Below are 18797 nucleotides of genomic sequence, written 5' to 3' on the forward strand. Positions count from 1 at the left end.
AAAAAGGAAACAAATTGAACTACAAAATAAAAAAGAACACAACTAAGAATGCATCAATTATCAATTGTTTTATACAATCTCATAACAAATAATGTGTATTTCATGTCTCTTAAAGACGAAAAATAATCTACATCTACATACATCTATATTTACATATATGTAATAACTCTTTACATACATACATTATTAAAAAGGAAAACAAACCACAACACAGCAAAACTAAATACTAAATAAATAAATTATTAAGTATTAAAGATGTTTTTTTAAAGATTATTTTTTTTTAAATTTATCAATTTTATTAACGTTTTACTCTATAACTCTAAGCCTCTCCTCCTCATATATATGTATGATGATGATGAAGAATAAATGTAACATATTTTTTGTAAAATATCTGTAAAGAAACCGAAAAAACAACAACCCTAAAAACAAATGCAAAGAAACTCTTAAAAAAGAAAGCAAAAAAAAATTTTAAGGATTTATTTTAAATTTGTGGAATGTAGAATTTTTTTATACATGTTGCATGTGTTATATATAAAAAATAAAACAAAAAGAAATAATAAAAGTAAAGCTGAAACAAGTATCTTAGTACATATATAATTGTAAAATAAAACAAAAAAAAACAAAATAAATAATAACAAAACAATAATGGTATAAGAAAAAAAACAACAATAATAAAAACAAAATATTTAAAACCACAAAATCATCCAAAAGTGTTTGAAAGCAAAAAAGAGAAACCTAACATGGAAATGCAAATGAAAACAAACAAAATTTAATGCCATATTATACCAACATATATTTGTGTAATTTTGATATGTCGAATGCAGAAATATTAGAATTTATATACACACACACACACACACATCCCCCTTTTATACTACTTATAAAGGAAAAGAAATTAAAATACATATACAAAAAAGGACTTGTTTTAATCCCGAATGATGAGAATAAGCTCATATGCATATGTGAACGAAAGGCGATTGCAATGAGGGTTAAATTAATTTGAAAAAAAATATTTTTTCAAATATGTATTTTCTTGTATATAATTGGCATTATTTTCTTTAACATTTTTTTAAAAAAAAAGAAAACTTTTTTCTAAAGCCTTTACCGTCGATTTTGTAACAAAATGTTTATATTTATTGTTAACACTCTCACGCAATTTCTCACTTGCAAATAGCTGGAAAAATTGCACTTACAGCGCCGTGCAACTAATAAGGGACACTACCCATTCAGTGGGAAAAACGCTAAGTTTTCACATTGTTTTGACTCCCCCTAATTTACATAATTGACCACACTGAATTTACCGTTACTTTTCTATACGCATGTGGTTATATAAAAAGTGAGAAAAGCGATCGTGCACAAAACTTGGGACAGTGATTTTTTTCTTGTCAACTTTATGCATAAAGTTAGCATTTTTTCCGGATTTCGGAAGTGAACTTTACGACCATCTTTTATACTACTGGGCATTTTAATTACAAAATAAACAATGGGGGGAAACTAATCTTGTGTTGACAGTACAAGAAAAACAAGTAAAAAGGCGTTAAGTTCGGCCGTGCCGAACTTTGGATACCCACTACCATGGGTATATATGTAAACCACCTTTCGTCAAAATCCGTGAGAAATGCATACCTTATGCCCCATAGCAGCCATATCGAAATATGTTCCGATTTGTACCAAACACTAATAAGTACAAGTCATTGTTTAATTGTATACAACAAAATACTGGTATTTTTATTAGCTATATCTAAAAATAAACCGATCTGAACCACATACGAAACGGATTTCGAAAAGCCTAACTTAAGTCACTGTGTCAAATTTTAGTGAAATCGGGCCAATATGGTCTCCATCATCCAAACCAAGTATGGCCCGAAACGGTCCATACCCTGATATAGCTCCAATAGCTTAGCAATTCTTGCCCATTATCCTTTGTTTACCTATAAAGAGATACCGCAGTAAAAGAACTTAAAAATATGCTATCCAAGCTGAAGAGTAAGTATATAGGTTTGGACACGGCCGAACTTAGCACGCTTTACTTATTGATATAGATAACATCCTTCGAGTTTGTACTATTTCCATTTTTACCGCTCTCGGATATTTGAGCACGTTCTTACGCACATAAATCGTACTAAATCTTTTTTAAATTAAGCAAATATTTAAAACAAATCGCTCTTAATTCTTAATAGTCTTCTTTCTCTGGTATTAAATTGATACCAAATGGTCTTAAAAATATTACGCAATAACGCGAATAAAATAATACCGGCCGGCATAGTACCGTTCTTTTTCTACCAGTGTATGAGCCAAGATAAATTCGTTCACAGGTAAGAGCAGTTGGCTAACAAAAAAAACCGAGTACACTATCTGCCAAAATCAGTGTTTGGTGCAACTCTGATTTTGAGTATTAATAGTTCGCGCCATTTTTCGTTGTTTAGCCTAGTACTGACTTCGTCTTTTCCGCCGAACAACTGTCAAAACGCATTACAAAAAATGGTGCTAATACCTTCCGTAGAAGTGGTACTGAGTTAGTTCTATGAAGAACATGTCGTTGCGCCAATACAATTTTCGCTTCAATTAATTGCCAATGTAATTAAATGCTCACGAAATAGACACCAATTAAGTCTACATCAATGTTGTTGTCTTTGTTGTTTGACTTTTGTTTGTGTTTTGGCAAGGAAGAAGACTATATCGGATTTCTCAATCATTTAATGGGCATTTTCGGTGCAAATGAATGTGTTAACTATACTTTATTGCACACACACAACCGAACATTATGAAAACAAGTTGACAGATAGTGTACTTTGTGAGAAAAAATGGTACTCAGCTGTTTGCGGTACATGCAAATGAATTTATCTTTGAACATACAGCAAAGCCCTCAAAGTTTTCTGCCCATTCGTTTCTAAACGATGCGGATCATGACATTTTCAGGAAAGGCCCTAATCTTATTACATTTCAACACCATCCGTCACTTTATAGCCCGAATAGCAAAGATATTTATATTCAATGTCATAGCGTTAATACAGTACCACCTCCTGCAAACTGTGATCCCCGAAATTTTCACCTCTAACGCAATTACTTTTTGGGCGACTCTATACAATTTTCGTACAAATGAACATAAGTAGTATGAGGCTTTACGTGTTTACGCTCCATTGAAAAATAATAGCTTGTTGACAAAGAACAACGTTGTGCGCATGAATATGAGACACACCGCTTTGTGTAACGGAATTAAGGAAAACAGCTGAGGAAGCTTTTAGTTCATTTTCGCGGGAATTCGTTTCGTTTCCTTTTGGTGCAATTACAATAAAATGAAAATTGTTTTATAAGTGAAAGTAGTAACAAAATAATAGAATAGTAGTGCATTGTATTAAACTATCAGTGCGGGTTCGTGGTTTCGGTTAGTTTCTACAAAAATAAGACGGGCAGCCTGCCACCTGCTTGTTGCGTGCTTGAAATGAGAAGCGAAAAGTTTTTATTTTTTACAAAAAATAAATGGTGTAATGGTGTGTGTGTTGTGCTAATAAAATGAATATCTCAAATAAACGTATTGCAAATTGATGGCATGTGTGAAGAGTGTTTCCGCTAATATTTTTTAAAATCAAAAAAAAAAAAAGATAAGAAAATTTGTGCCTGTAAAACGAATTTTGCTTGTGTCCACTGGAGCCACTGATATGCTGTATGTATTTTGCAGTAAGTATTATTTTGCGAATTTGTTTATTCGTTTGTATTACGAGAATGTTAACTAAATGTGTGATCAAGTGTACGCAGGGGCAATACCAATATACATTTTTGAAGTGGGAATGTGTTATGTGGTACTCAAAAACCCAAGAAAATAAAAAATGGAGTCGGAAAAAAACTATTATGAGATGCCGTTGTTGTAGCCACATGCTTACATATGTGGAAGCGGTCGTTGCACAGCTTCTTAAGGTATGCTTGAGAGGTCTGCGCATAACATATAGAATTCCTGAGTCGAGATTTCTGCCTAGGCAGTGACAGAGACAGCCCGTCGCAGTTCGAAGAGCGGCATTCTGACAGATCTGTTTTCTCCAGATCTCTTGCAGCGAAATAAGCGAAAAGTTCGTTGAGGTAGACGTTTAATCTATCAATGGGTTGGTCCTGATCCTACAATCGTCCGCATATGATACGATTTCAATGGCGTCTGGAGGGTGTGGAATGAAGGAGAGGTAGAGGTGACGGAGATATGATCCAAACTTGGGGAACTCCCTGTTTCACTCTACGGTGTTTCTTCTTATCCCTAAATTCCACAAATGACTGGCGACCATGCAGATAATTCATGACCCAGCGACCCAAGCCTGACTGGAGGGACGTATTGGCAATGTCCTCAAATAGTTTGGCATGACTGGCCGTGTGGAATGCTGTTCAAATGTCGAGTGCCACGAAGACGTCCTTTCACATGGCCTGGGCCACGCTAAATGTGTGCGATGATGGCATACAAAGCAGTTGCTGTGCTTTGTATGCCGTGCTGATGCTCGGCGAATGAAAATTCTCGATTGGGGCTCGGGAGGAGTTGTCCCTCAAGCGTCTTAGCTACTGGTAAAGAAGCGTGGTCTGTTCAACTCCCCCTTGCTCGGGTCCTATCCAAGCTTCAGTAGCGATATTACTCTGGCCATCTGTCAGATATCGGGAAGGTTGAGAACAATTATAAGGTACTCGACTCGAAGCAAATCCAGATTGTTGTTGTAGCCAAATTGGCATATGTGGGGTGGCGATCCTCGTTAAGCTCTAATAGGTGAGCAAGCTCGTTCCGATCTATACGACCAATCGCAGTGAAAACATGATGTCCATTGGTTATATAAAGACGCCAATAACTCGCCTTGTCATATCGAGCATCATAGGCACTCAGTATTTGTGTAAGAGACGGTGCCACCCGGCCTTTCACTGAGACTCGCCGCTCCATACCGCTGGTTGTCCGCAACTGCCGTTGCAGCTACTCCGTATGGAGCATTCCACTATCCTATCCCAGCTAAGCTTCTCGTGACAGCAATGAACCCCACACAGATCGGACCTAAGTGTTCCAGCCTGCGTGGTGCTTACAGATATCCCGTGCCGGGTATCATCTAATAGTTCATGCTGCACGGATGGATCAAAGCTGGAGGACAGAATGGGTCTGGGTGTCCAAATTGAGTTCTGTTTCAGGCTGTCTGATCTTAATGCCGTCCTGGAGGGCGAAATTTCCCCGAGGACATTGAATGTGAATATCTTTGAGGACAGCAATTTTGTTATGCGGGCTGTAAAAACAAGGGTGGTAAGTTTACGTATGGTCTTGAAATGTAAGAAGATTAACGCCTTCCCTTGAAATGTCACTATGCGCATCGTTTGGTAAACGAGAGGGCGACTTTGCTGGAAGGACCAGAGGACTGTTATCGGTAAACTGTGAATGCGCGGCACTTCATGGCGATGCAGTTGGAGTTTGAACAGGACGACGAAAATACTATGTGGCGAATAGGGTCATTAGGAGGCTACTAACGAGGTGAAGTATTGACCTCCTTCAATATGGCTTGCGGTATCATTACCGGAAACATAGGACTAGAACAGAATAACTGCCATCTGCCACTGCAACTGCCATCCCAGCAAAGAATAAGATCCGACTTTGTCTGACGTCCGACATATCTGCACATAGTCGGACGAAAGACACAACAATTCTTACCAAATCCGGCAAGAAATCGGTTCGCGAAGCCCGAGGGATTTTTTCTATTCCGACTATTAACAACGAAATCGTAACGTTTTTTGTGCGACGTGTCGGAAGAATGTTTTGTTTGGTACCTTTTCATTTTTGCCTTGCAACATTTCGTTACCACGAGTGTGAAATGAACATAAGTGGCGGTGGAGGATATTTTGTTTTTGTTTTTTTTTTTTGGAATTGCGTGCCGTTAACTAAAACCGTGTGACTGTCAAGAAATCTGGCCGAATTCGTCTGCGAATTCGGTCCCACTTCGGTACGACATAAAATTTCCCATTAGAATTTCCCTGAAAACTTGCTCCGATATCGGTACGATATGGCAGTAAATATATCAGATTCCCCTCAGCCCGGTTATTCCAACAATATGAGAACCATTTCTCTCATTTTTAGTAACGATGTCGGTAAGACATCGGATCCGATATCGGATGACTCAACGGATTCTTACCAAATCCGGTAAGAATTGTCGTATTTTTCGTCCGACTATGTGCAGACAGCCCGGTCGTTCCGACCATTTTAATACCCACCACCGAAGGATGGTGGTATATTCATTTTGTCATTCCGTTTGCAACACATCGAAAAATCCATTTTTGACCCTATAAAGAATATATATTTATGATCATCGTAAAAATCTAAAATGATTTAGCCATGTCCTTCCGTCTCTCCGTCTGTCTGTTGAAATCACGCTACAGTTTTTAGAAATTGAGATATTGAACCGAAACTTTGCACAGATCCATAACCAGGTTAAGTTCGAAGATGGGCTTAATCGGACCATATCTTGATAAAGCCCACATATAGACTGATCCGCCGATTTAGTGTCTTAGGCCCATTAAAGCCACATTTATTATCCGATTTTGCTGAGATTTGGGACAGTGAGCTGTGTTAGGCCCTTCAACATCCTTCTTCAATATGGACCAGATCGGTCCAGATTTGGATATAGCTGCCATATAGACCGATCTCTCAATTTAGACCTTTAAAAGGCGCATTTATTGTCCGATGTCGCCGAAATTTGGGACAGTAAGTTAAGTTAAGCCCCTCAACATACTTCTGCAATATGGCACAGATCGGTCCAGATTTGGATATAGCTGCCATATAGACCGATCTCAAGATTTAAAGTTTTGGGCCTATAAAAGGGGCATTTATTGTCCGATGGCGCCGAAATTTGGTACAGTGAGTTTGGCTCAGATCGGTCCAGATTTGAATATAGCTGCCATATAGACCGATCGACCAGTTTAAGGTTTTAAGGCCATAAAAGGTAGTTGTGTTAGGCTCTTCGACAGTTTTCTGCAACTTGCAACCCAAATCGATCAAGATTTTGATGTGGCTGCCATATAGAACGATATCTCGATTTAAAGTCTTGGCCCCATAAAAGGCACATTTATAATCCGATTATATTTATATAATTCGATATAGCTGCTACGGGGCATAAAGTATGAATTTTTTAGGGGTTTTGACCAATGGTGGTTGACATATATACCCGAGGAGGTGGGTATCCAAAATTCGGCCGCTCCGCTGGCTCGAAATGGGGCCTGAATCCGTGGATAGTCCCTGGCTCTACAGGAGACTGAAGATATTTACCAACAATAAAATTGCCATAAGGGTAATAACAACCAGAACGGTGAGGTCACGAACAGTTTTGCAGTTTAAGAAGGAGAATAACGCCTTCTCTGAAAATCCGCATCGTATAGGTGCCAGTCCATAACGGAGTAAGGGGAAATGAAAAGGCAGATGATTTGGCGATGAAGGCCAGAGGACTGCCGACAATAAACTTGGTTAACCCGAAACCTTTCGGGTCGACGCAGTCCGAGTAAAGGGAGAGGGCGACGAATGCGCAAACGGACGGCGAAAATCCTATGGGGGGGATCCAGATCGTAAGAAGACGAAAGAAGCAAGAGGGAGGTCAGTACAGCCATTGGTATCATAAAGGGACACATAGGACTACGAGCTCACTTATGTAAAATCGGTGCGGCAAGTGATAGCATGTGTAGGGCATGCGGAGAAGATGATGAGACGTTGGAGCATTTCCTTTGTCATTGCCCGGCTTTCGCGTTTAATAGATACCGGCACTTAGGTGGAGACACAATGCCAGACATGAACCAACTTAGGGCAGTGGTATTGAAATCAATTAAGGACTGTGTAAGTAGCACGGATTAATTCTGCACCCTCTTTTCAACCTAACCTACGATGTCGGTAAGACATCGGATCCGATATCGGATGATTCAATCGATTCTTACCAAATCCGGTAAGAATTATCGTATCTTTCGTCCGACTATGTGCAGACAAGCCGGGCGTCGTAATAAGCTGGGGAAAGAAGTATCCCCTGTTTCCTTATGTAGATAACTGGCTTTGGTATATGACGAGACGAGCTAACGGCTTTTGGGTAGGTATCTTCACTGTGGCATGGAGCGGATTAAAATCCTAAACCTATTTCAATTTAACCTAAGTCTCTAATCGTTATGGATATGCTGGAAAGAGTCTAAAACGCTCCTAACTCGAGCTTATTTACCATCCATGCCATAACAAATATAATTAAAATACTATGTAAAGGTTTTTTTTTGGTTTTTTTTATTGTTAAGTTGCTTTTAGTTATTGTTGTTGGTTTATGTATGTATATATAAAACTATGTATATGCATGGCACTTCATCTTCATCTAGTATTATGTCATAAATAAATTGTACATAAATAATAGCAGTAATGATAGGTTTCTAGTAGTAGTGGTATTTAAAGTATTACACCATGTCTGCCTGAGGGGGGAGTGGTTTGGTTGGTTGTATGTATGTCTGTCTGTCTGTATCCATCCATCCATCCATCCATCCTCAATCGCCCAAAGATGCTCTACTTGGTGGCGCTTAAGTCGTGTAAATGTAGCCAAAAATGTTGCTGGTGTTGTTGGATTGATTTTTGCATTTTGTTGGTTTTTGTGATGGTGTTATCAGGTTTGTTTGTTTGTTTGTTTTAGTTTAGTTTTTATATAAAACTCTTGTAATTATATTATATATATAAAGTATAAAAAAGTTTATATATATATACATGTATATATATATATATAGAATAGTTCGAGATAATCGTTTCTAAAATGTTCCTCAACAAGAAATATTTAAAAAATATATATAAATAAAAATAAAATACATATGTATCATAAAATTTCAATATATATGTATGCATAGGCGTGTGTATGTGTATACATATATATGTAAAAACGTTCGTAAGTTTTGGGGGTCGTAACTTTCATATGTAAGTTTTGGTTTTTTTTTTGTATTTTGATGCGCGTAGATTTAGTTTTCCGCGGTTTGCAATAAAGGTTTCGTTTTGTTCGTTTGTGAATTCATCATCATTTATGTTTTTTTTTAGTTTTTCATTAAAATCTACAAATGTTTCGTTTTGGGTTTAAGATCGGTTTTCGTCGTTGTAGTGGTAGTTTTCGTAGGCGATTGTAAATGGAAATGTGTTTAAGCCATAGTTAAAGTACCAGCACCTAGACCGTAACCGACACCTTTGGGACCAAAGTTACGGCTATAACAAGCCTTGCAATAGATATCGCCATCGGGGCCATCATTCAAGTTGGTGGAATCCAAAGATTTGCGGCAATCGGAACAGTGGAAGCAACGCTTGTGCCAGATGCGGCTCTTGCTGATCATTTGTTCGGCAGCGAAGACAGCATAACCGCAACGGGGGCAACCGCCCGATGAACGTTGTCCGCTAAGAGGCTTGCCATCAGCACTGCAAGAAAAAATAAACCCTAGAAAACAATCTCTCATAATATATGAAATTAATTGGTAGCTTACTAGAGATTGGTAGATGTGCCATCACCAGTAGAAACCAAAGTGGGAGTGTGACCAAAACCAAAACCTTTAGGTCCATAGGCCTTGCCATAGCAGGCCTTGCAGTAGATTTCCTTGTCGGGAGCATCACAAGCCAACATAGAGTCAAGTGGACGGTGGCATTGGCAACAGTTGTAACATTTCTTGTGCCACATGCGGCCCTTGGACAATTGTTGTTCAGCAGCAAACACAGCACCCCCACAACGTGGGCAACCTTCACCTTCGGGGGCCAAAATCGATGTAGTGCTTGGTGGAGCAAATGGACGACCAGCAGCAATTTGTTCCTCACTAGCATAAACAAGCATTGATTATTATCAGTTTAAGAGTCCCATAATTGTTTACAGACAACTTACGTCAAACCATCTGTTTGAAGGAAACCAGAACCACAGGCAAAACCATAACCATGGGGTCCCCATTTCTTGCCATAGCAAGTTCTGCAATAAACTTCCTTGTCGGGACCATCACAAGCAATAATCGAATCCAAAGTCTTGGTGCAGTCACGGCATTTAAAGCATTTCCTGTGCCATTCACGGCCCTTGGACAAGACTTGTTCAGCGGCAAAGACAACGCCACCGCAACGTGGGCAGCCTTCGCCAGGACGTGCTTGAATTTTGCTTACATCAATGACAGCAGTACGGGGGGCCATGTCACTGAAATCAAAGCATAATGCGAAATAATTAGAAATGAGCATAAGGTAACAAAAAAGGCTTTGAAACACATTAAAAAAAACATTGATTTATTTTAGTCTATTTAGAGCGAAAATCGTTTCTTATAATCGCGGTTCATTTCTCTTTCAAGAAGAACATAATTAAACTTAATTTTTATTGAAAAATTTCGATAATGTTTCATTTCTATAGAAAATTTGCCAATGCTCGATATCGTTTTTTATAGAAAATTTCATCAAAGTATGATTTTTAGAACAAATTTCGCCGAATCTTAACTTAGGAAAAAAATTTTCCTGAAATTTGAAGTTTGTAGAAAATGTCTTCGAAATTTGATTTTTGCAGAAAAGTTAGTCAAATTAGATTTTTATAAAAAAATCAAAGAGAATTGCATTTTGCAAACTAGCTGAACCGGGCCAGCTCCGCCGCGCCTTCTTTTACTTTTATTGGAACAAAATTATCCTTGAAATAAATATTTTGGAGAAATACCATGCTATAAAAATAGTATATGTATATCGCTTGACTAACAGTATAACAATATAAATGGCTTTATCTGAATACCATATGATCTATATTGGTCTGTGATTCACTAGGCGATTTTAAGGTCATATAAGTTGGATGTCAGATGTACTCCATTCTCAAAGACTTTATTTGAGCTCGATTTTCTCATGGGGATTTTGGCAGTGGGAGTCCCATATTGCCATGATCGGTAAATACGTTTGTCCGATTTCAGGTGTTTTCGGGCATGAGGTAGTCCCCCAGACACTTCAACCTGAAAAAATATCAGCATTGTGACCTTCTTTCAAATACCACTTATTATGAGGCGTCTAGGATGAGGGGTCCCCCAAAATTGATCATCAAATTCGTTTTCTAACCTCAAATGCCATTCATTCGAACCTTATACTGGTATGGTCCACATTTGGTTATCAGATTCGTATTCTACTCCCAAATACCTTTATTTGAGCCCTATATTGCGATGGTCAGTAAATGCATTCTGTTTGTGGGGTGTTTTGGGAAAGGAGTGGGTATCAATTTCGTGCTCTTCTCCCCAATAATCTTTTTTGAGACGGTAAATATGCCCGATTTGGTGGTTTTTTGGGGAGTGGGGTGGTCCCCCAAAGTTAACAAATGTCAGGAACATTTTTTCTCTGACAAAATGCAGCAGACAAGCTTAATGCACTTGCACACAACAAGTTTGACAAGCTTAATCATGAAAATTCTAAAAATTGTCGGCTGTTCGCTGTGCGTCATTTGCGAAACCATAAAGTGGATAGGCTCCATGAACATGAAGATTGCCATAATCTGCCTATTGTGAATGTTAGTAGAATGTCATGGTACAATTAAGAGGTAGTGCCATTAGCACAACAACAAAAATCTACCCCAGACGAAACTACCTTGAGTGGCGTAAATTGAAATGTCAACATAATTTTAGAAGTAAACTTTGTTTTACAACTTATCTTCCACAAATTTATTTTATATTTGCATTTTTACAAAACTGTTTTGTGTCTTTTGTGTAGAAATCGGATCAAATAGAACATATTTTTAAGATTTTAGAAAAAAGCACAGCTGTCTTGTCAAGCTTTTGACATATATATTTACTACAAAAGTCAAAACAAAAATAAAAAAATTGTACTCAGCTGTTCGCATGACCTCACCCAATAAGTGCATCTGTTAGAATATTTTGTGCCTGCTTATTCACGATATGGCATTTTCAGATCTATTTGATCAACTTATGTAGATTCGTAAGCTTAAATGGCATCAAATATATAAATAAGCAGTTAATTGACTGTTTTTCTCGTTTTGTTTAATTTCTACTTCTACTCATACTACCTTCTCAACACAAAATTTTGGATATATAGAAAAACAGCTAAATTTAGGCTTTTCGGAATTGACAACAGAAAAATGCTAGAAATATTTGATAGCTCTCATTCTCATGATTGTGGTGAGAAAAGAAGATTTGATGCAAAAAAAATAATCATGCGAGTGGAAAATTCCCAGGTGTTGGCTTCATGTTTCCAATTTTTCTACATTTTATTGATCGAGCAAAACGATGCTTTCTGTATTTGATTAAAGAAAAAAAACCCAGCCCACCATTAAATATTTTTCCTTGAGTTTATATCTATAAAATTTTGTTTATATGTTCTTTTGTTTGCTTGATTTTGTGTGTATTCACAAAAAATGTGAAAGAGACCGTTGGAACTCTTTTTTTTTGTTTGACTTTCGAATAGAGAAAACACAGTTTTTTGGGGAAAAAACAGTACCGCAGAAAAGCATTAAAAATTATTTCATTTGTATGCCCTCATAAAAACTACATAAACTTAAGTTTTTTTGTTTACAATAGCCAAGTGTCGATGATTTACTAATGGTCTTCTATCGAATGAATTTTTTTGATAATTACTCGTATACGTTGTACACCCATACATACATATATGCTTGCTTGCATGGCAAATTGTTTATTTTTTTCGAACAAAAAATAAAAGAAAAAAATCATGAGAAATGTCTAAAAATATATTTCAGTCATGCTGTCGACATATATATCGTTATATTAGGTTTAGACATATGGACTGATGGTATGCATGTATCTCTACATATATGTATACTATATATACATTCGGAACATGAACATATTCTTGGATTTTTTCACAACAAATGTGTGGAAAATATCAAGAAGTGTACTCTCAGAGACTTTGCACAACATCAAGATAAACGAATGAGAACACATACCACACTCTCCACAATCTCTCTCGTGTTTTGTCTCTCAACACGGAGATCAAACATTATGATGACCACAACAAGGACGTATAGGTGGAAATCTATTTTTATAAATACAAGAAATGCACAAAAATCACAAAATATGGATACGGAGATACGAAGAAGACAAAGCAAAGGCTGACAGACAAGACGAACGAAGAAGAAGGAGCATAGATACCTTTGCCATTCAATATCTTTTATATCGGACATAAGACCCAATGATGACATGCCTATGTGGCCATAACCTCTGGTGCCAAATCTTTGTGCATAGCAACCTTTAAAAGTTGAAAATTTGAAAATATTAAAACAATTGTTGCTAATTACCATAAATTAAGTACATATGTGGGTGTAAGATGATCTCATGTATTTGTAGTCTACATATAGAAATGCACACAGAGACAAAAACATACGAGAATTCAAATGTAAATAAACGTCCGAATGCTGGTAGCAGTTGGTAGTATTGTCAATAGGTTACATGCATGCATAGTGCATAACATGTATTTTTGAACTTTGGCAGCCCTGTTATTAACTCTCAAACTAAATGAGCAAATGTCATAAAGGTGCATTTATTCGAGTTGATGATCGAATCGATTAAAAATCGAGTGTTTCCTAAATCAAAATAGAGGAATAAAATTAACAGTTATAGCCCTCATTGAGAGCCCTCTACATTTTATCGATAATTGGTATATTAAATAAATCTCTATCAACACACACATAGAAACATAAACATTTGGTCTAGTATTTTGTTTATAATACTTACCCGTTTTCATAGCAATCAGATTGGAGAGCACCACCACCTTGGCCATAGCCGTAGCCTTTTGGACCGAATTTCTTAGCATAACAAGCTATTGAATTTTTAATGTAAACACATTAACATACAAAGAAACAGAAACAAACACATGTATACAGAAAATTTATAAACAAGTGGATATAATTGGCAACGATTATCAAAATTCATACAAAGACATAACATACTCATACTCATATACATATGAAGATAGATAGATTGATGGAAATACGCAATTTTTAAATCGAATTTAAATTAGGATTAAGGCATTAAGTTCGGCCGGAGCGAATACCCATCCCTTCGGATATAAATGTAAGCCACCTTTAGTCATAATTCGGTGAAAAATGCATAATTTATGCACCCACAGCAGCTTTATCGAAATATGGACCGATTTGGACTAAATTCGGCACGGCCATTGAGTGGTCTAATAAACACATCGTTTTGGCAGATATATCCAAATATAGACCGATCTGAACCATATAGGACACGAATGTCAAAAAGCCTAACATAAGTCACTGTGTAAAATTTTACCGAAATCGGATAATAAATGCGCCTTTTATGGGGCCAAGACCTTAAATCGAGAGATCGGTCTAAAAGGCAGCTATATCCAAATCTAAACCAATCTGGGCCAAATTGAAGAAGGACATAGAAGGGTCTAACACAACAAACTGTCCCAAATTTCGGTGAAATCGGGCCCAAGGCTGAAAATCGATAAATCAGTCTATATGACAGCTATATCCAAAACTACACCGATCTGGACCAAATTGAGGAGGGACCAAATTGAAAAAGGGAATCACTGTCCCAAATTTCGGCGAAATCGGACAATAAATGTGCCTTTAATGGAACTAAGACCTAAAGTGGAGAAATCGGTCTATATGACAGCTATATCCTAATCTGGACCGAATTGGGCAATATTGAGGAAGGATGTCATGGGCCTCACACAACCCACTGTTCCAAATTTCAGCAAAATCGGACAAAAAATTTGGCTTTTATGGGCTTATGACCTTAAATCCGCATATCGGTCTTTATATCAATATACAGTATATCAAGATATAGTCTTATACAGCCCATCTTCAATTTTTAAAGACTGTAGCGTGATTTTTACTGATTATTGAAAACGGAGATAAAACCAGTTACGTTTTCAATAATCAGCATAAGTACAATATATACTAAAAGCCCGGCTCCTGAAAGCTGTGAGCACCACAAAGGCTGGAGGATACAATAGATTTTAAATACCTTTACAATAGATCGCCACCTCCGCCAACAAAATATACTAAAAGCCTAGAAGATACCCGGAAAGAGTGAATAGAAAATATTTGACAACTCCTACCAAATTAACTATACGGTAAGTCAAGACGAATTTAAAAAGGGGGTCTCACGCGAACGGCTGAAATCAGCAGGCCCGTTTGACGGTATTAAGATGAAAGTTCTGTGTTTACATTTACTTGCTCCTTTTCTCCTTTGTTTGTGTTTGTGTTTCTCTTATTCTCTCATTTTACCTGCACACGTACATACACAACCATAAGTTTCTTTAGTTGTTGGATTGCACCTTTTAAATGCGTATTGACAGTAAGCATGAGTTTAATGCTATGACTTCATATGGATTTTTTTCTAAGCACATTTAGACATTAGATAACATTTATTACTTACCTTTGCAATAGATATTCCTGTCGGGAGCTTCACAACAGAGAATGGAATCTAAACCTTTGGAACAATTGCCACATTTGAAGCATTCCTTATGCCACATCTAAAATTGAAACATAGAAAAACGAAACACTTACAAACAGGAACATTTAACATGGAAATAACAGTAGATGAACACTGAGAAAAACAAAGTACAAGGACGAATTTTTCAAAGTTAATATTAACCCTTTAACGATGAGTAGGTAGATAAATACTCGAGAATAGAGCTGTCTTAGAAAGATTCTAGTTTGTGTTAGGAACGAGTATCCTAATGGCTTCTCGAAAATCGGCAATTTTTTATATGCAAAAAAAAAAATCGCACACAAATGTTCCTAAAATTCTTAGAAGTGAGATATCTAGAAACCGTTTTAGTATCTGTTGCATTTGGTGGTTTCTATATTAAAAAAAAATAAATTTATGGCGATAAGCCTACTGCTTTTGACAGCAGCTGCGATTTTATGTCAAAGTCATAAAAATCCACTTTTCTTCGTTAAATGGTCATAAAAGGTTAAAAAAAATATTTTGTTTTTTGTAAAAACATAGTGGCTTAGGAATTAAAATGGAAATTTTGTTTAATTTTTTTTTAATTTTCGTTGGAAAAATTACTACCTCTATATCAAAGCTGTACATAATGTATTTACGAAATTTCGCCAAAATCAGACAAGGAAATCAAGGGGTGTTAATGGGTTAAACGTTAGTCAACGTTTATTTAAGGTTAGTAATATCATGAAATAGAAACTAACCTCTTTCGGCAAACTGCCAAACATAAATATCATTTTGTTGATAATTTGAAAAGTATTTTCTAAGTTGCATCTGATGTATTCAGGATTCACTAATAGAAGGTTAGGTCACATGCAAAACACAAAGTGGATAGGCCCCATAAACATCATTAAGGATGTCAAATCTGACGATTGAAAATGTCATCATATAGGAGAAAACGTAAACAAAGAATGAATGTAAAAAGAGAACAAGTTGACATCCTCAATGCCAAGTACTGCCAAATATTAAAAAAAAAGTATATCGGCTGATCGCTTGGCTTAACCTTATTCAGTGAATCCTGTGATCTATTGTAGTTAGCTTAAATACAATCATTTGTATTTAATGTCTATGTCTATTGTGAATGGACATATTAAATCCACTATTAAGTTTCCCCCTAAAGGCTGGTACTATGTTCGGATTCCGGATTACTTTTTTCAGATAATAGATTTTGTAGCAAAAAAAACTTGCTGATTTCATTCAGTGGGACATTAACCCATAACTTATGAAACAATTTTAGTAAAAGTATATGTTATCTTCGAGATTTTTTTTGTTTCTCAAAAAAGTAATCTCGAAAAATATGTGTTTTCAACTGTTTAGCCTCATGTAACCCAATTCACATAAAACACAAAATTTCAACATTGAAATGGAAATGATAAAATGTAAAATATTTAACACCAAATTGCTGTTTTTATGTTTTTCATAAACATTAAATACCTCTACAATAGATTTCCCTATCAGGTCCATCACAATGCATGGTTGAATCCAATGTACGATTACAAAGTAAACATTTGAAGCAACGTCGATGATAACCCTGTTTTATTGCACAGTGGAGAATTTGTTAAAAAGCATTTATGGTGTCATAATGAGTTTTCAATAAAGTTGAAATAGGTTTATGGAATTACTTACCCTGCCACGAGCCAACATTTGTTCAGCAGCATATACATAACCGCCACAACGTGGGCAACCTTCACCTTCGGGGGCTTTGGCAATTCTTTTGGGTTCCAAACGGGCACCATTACGGAGACCCTCTTCTCTGAAAATAGAAATAGACAGTTAGAAAGTGATATAAGTAGGGAAATATAAAGAAATATATATTTAAATTGAAATAAAAATATATGAAAAATGTTGGCAGTTCTTTAAACGACCTGTGGGAAAATTATCAATTGTGTACATTAAAGAAATAAAAAAAAAAAAAAATAGATAAAAATCAAAAACTAGAAATACTGGATAACTTTGGAATTATGTGAACTTGCTCTACTATGCTCAAAAGCTTTGTTTCCCCTCAAGATAGATTTACTGCCAAAACCACTATCTTTTAGCTACTCGATTTGTTCGCTAATTCCTCTGAATCAGGAGCCGAATTACCACATACGTGAACGAGTTAACCCGTTCGAAATCTCTCTATTGTGAATTATATATTTCTTTATTGAAAGAGAATTTTTGAATTTTAAAAACGCAAATATTTAAGTCGATCATAGTTTTTAAAAAGTTTGACATCAAAATGATTTTAAAATGGGTATAACATCCATTAAATAGGAGATGAAATTTCATTCGATTCGAAAGAGCACTCGATAACGTATGCGGTAATTCGGCACAGTAGTTTTTCCTTTATAAAATCGGCTGATTTTCATTTAATCTAGTGACAAAAACTTAATGGATTTGGCAGTAAAGGAGGTATCGTTTGTTGTCATCTCTGATTGAAATGCCGTAGCTAATATTTGTATTTAGTTATTTAAGAGAATTCACAAAATAATTTTACGGAAAGCAATCAGCCGACATAATTTTTATACCCTCCACCATACTAATTTCGTCATTCCGTTTGTAACATATCGATATATTTATCTGATGCCCAACAAAGTATATACATATATTCTTGTCGTCTAGACATTCTAAACCGAATTAGCCATGACCCTCCGTCTGTCAAAAGCACGCTAACTTTCAAAGGAATAATGCAAGGCGCTTGAAATTTTTGCACAAATGTCAGTTGGGATTGTAAATGGGCCATATTGGTCCATATTTTGATATAGTCGAAACCAACCAAGTATGGTCCGTATCGGTTCATAAGCTGATATAGCTTCAATCCATTAGCCTTTGTTACCAGGCAAAGAACTTGACAAGTGCGATCCATGGTAGAGGGTTAATAAGATTTGGCCCGGCCGAATTTAGCACGCTTTTACTTTTTTAAAATTCTCGTCATTAAAACTGTCAATTTTCCTTTTATTTACATTAATTTTTTGTTTACGTTTTCTCTAATTTGCGACATTTACGATCAGAATATTTAGACATTCTTAATGTTCATGGGGTCCTTCCACTTTTGGTTGACTATAAGTGCCACAAACTTCTGTTAGCATAACTCTGATTGTTTATCGTATCTCTTTGGAACGCAACCCTCCCATAGTTCCAGAGGTCTCAATCAACATAGTTTTTTATCTAATCTTCTGATTAGATTTAATTTCTTATGATTTATAAATATTTAAAGTTTTTCTAGTATTTTCGATTAAAATTTTATATAAACAAGCGCTAATGCAATGGCAGTCCCCTTTTGATTTCTTTACAATGCAGTAAAAATTATTTGAATGTTACATCAAATACAATGAAGTTCTGGAGGCTTATGGTGTATGCAGGATGCACTTATAAGGTGAGGTTAG

General features: G+C 36.2%; 1 protein-coding gene across 2 annotated transcripts in view; it reads right to left on the minus strand.

Moving 5' to 3' along the window:
* Nucleotides 1-8230: 8230 nt before the first annotated feature.
* Nucleotides 8231-18797, minus strand: part of LOC106083425 (muscle LIM protein Mlp84B) — an 88888-nt gene continuing 78321 nt past the window's right edge. Inside the window, exons 5-10 of one of the 2 annotated variants that reach the window (XM_013246415.2) lie at nucleotides 17056-17182; nucleotides 15358-15454; nucleotides 13681-13765; nucleotides 9861-10157; nucleotides 9472-9795; nucleotides 8231-9406 (exon numbers count right to left, since the gene is read on the minus strand). In XM_013246415.2, the coding sequence (XP_013101869.1) occupies nucleotides 9136-9406; nucleotides 9472-9795; nucleotides 9861-10157; nucleotides 13681-13765; nucleotides 15358-15454; nucleotides 17056-17182 (1201 nt within the window). In that variant the 3' untranslated portion in view covers nucleotides 8231-9135. Of the gene's footprint in view, nucleotides 9407-9471; nucleotides 9796-9860; nucleotides 10158-13098; nucleotides 13196-13680; nucleotides 13766-15357; nucleotides 15455-16863; nucleotides 16961-17055; nucleotides 17183-18797 lie in introns of both variants that reach the window. The other variant, XM_013246414.2, reaches the window with a different exon arrangement.

Source organism: Stomoxys calcitrans, chromosome 5 (assembly GCF_963082655.1).
Source record: "Stomoxys calcitrans chromosome 5, idStoCalc2.1, whole genome shotgun sequence".
NCBI classification, from domain to species: domain Eukaryota; kingdom Metazoa; phylum Arthropoda; class Insecta; order Diptera; family Muscidae; genus Stomoxys; species Stomoxys calcitrans.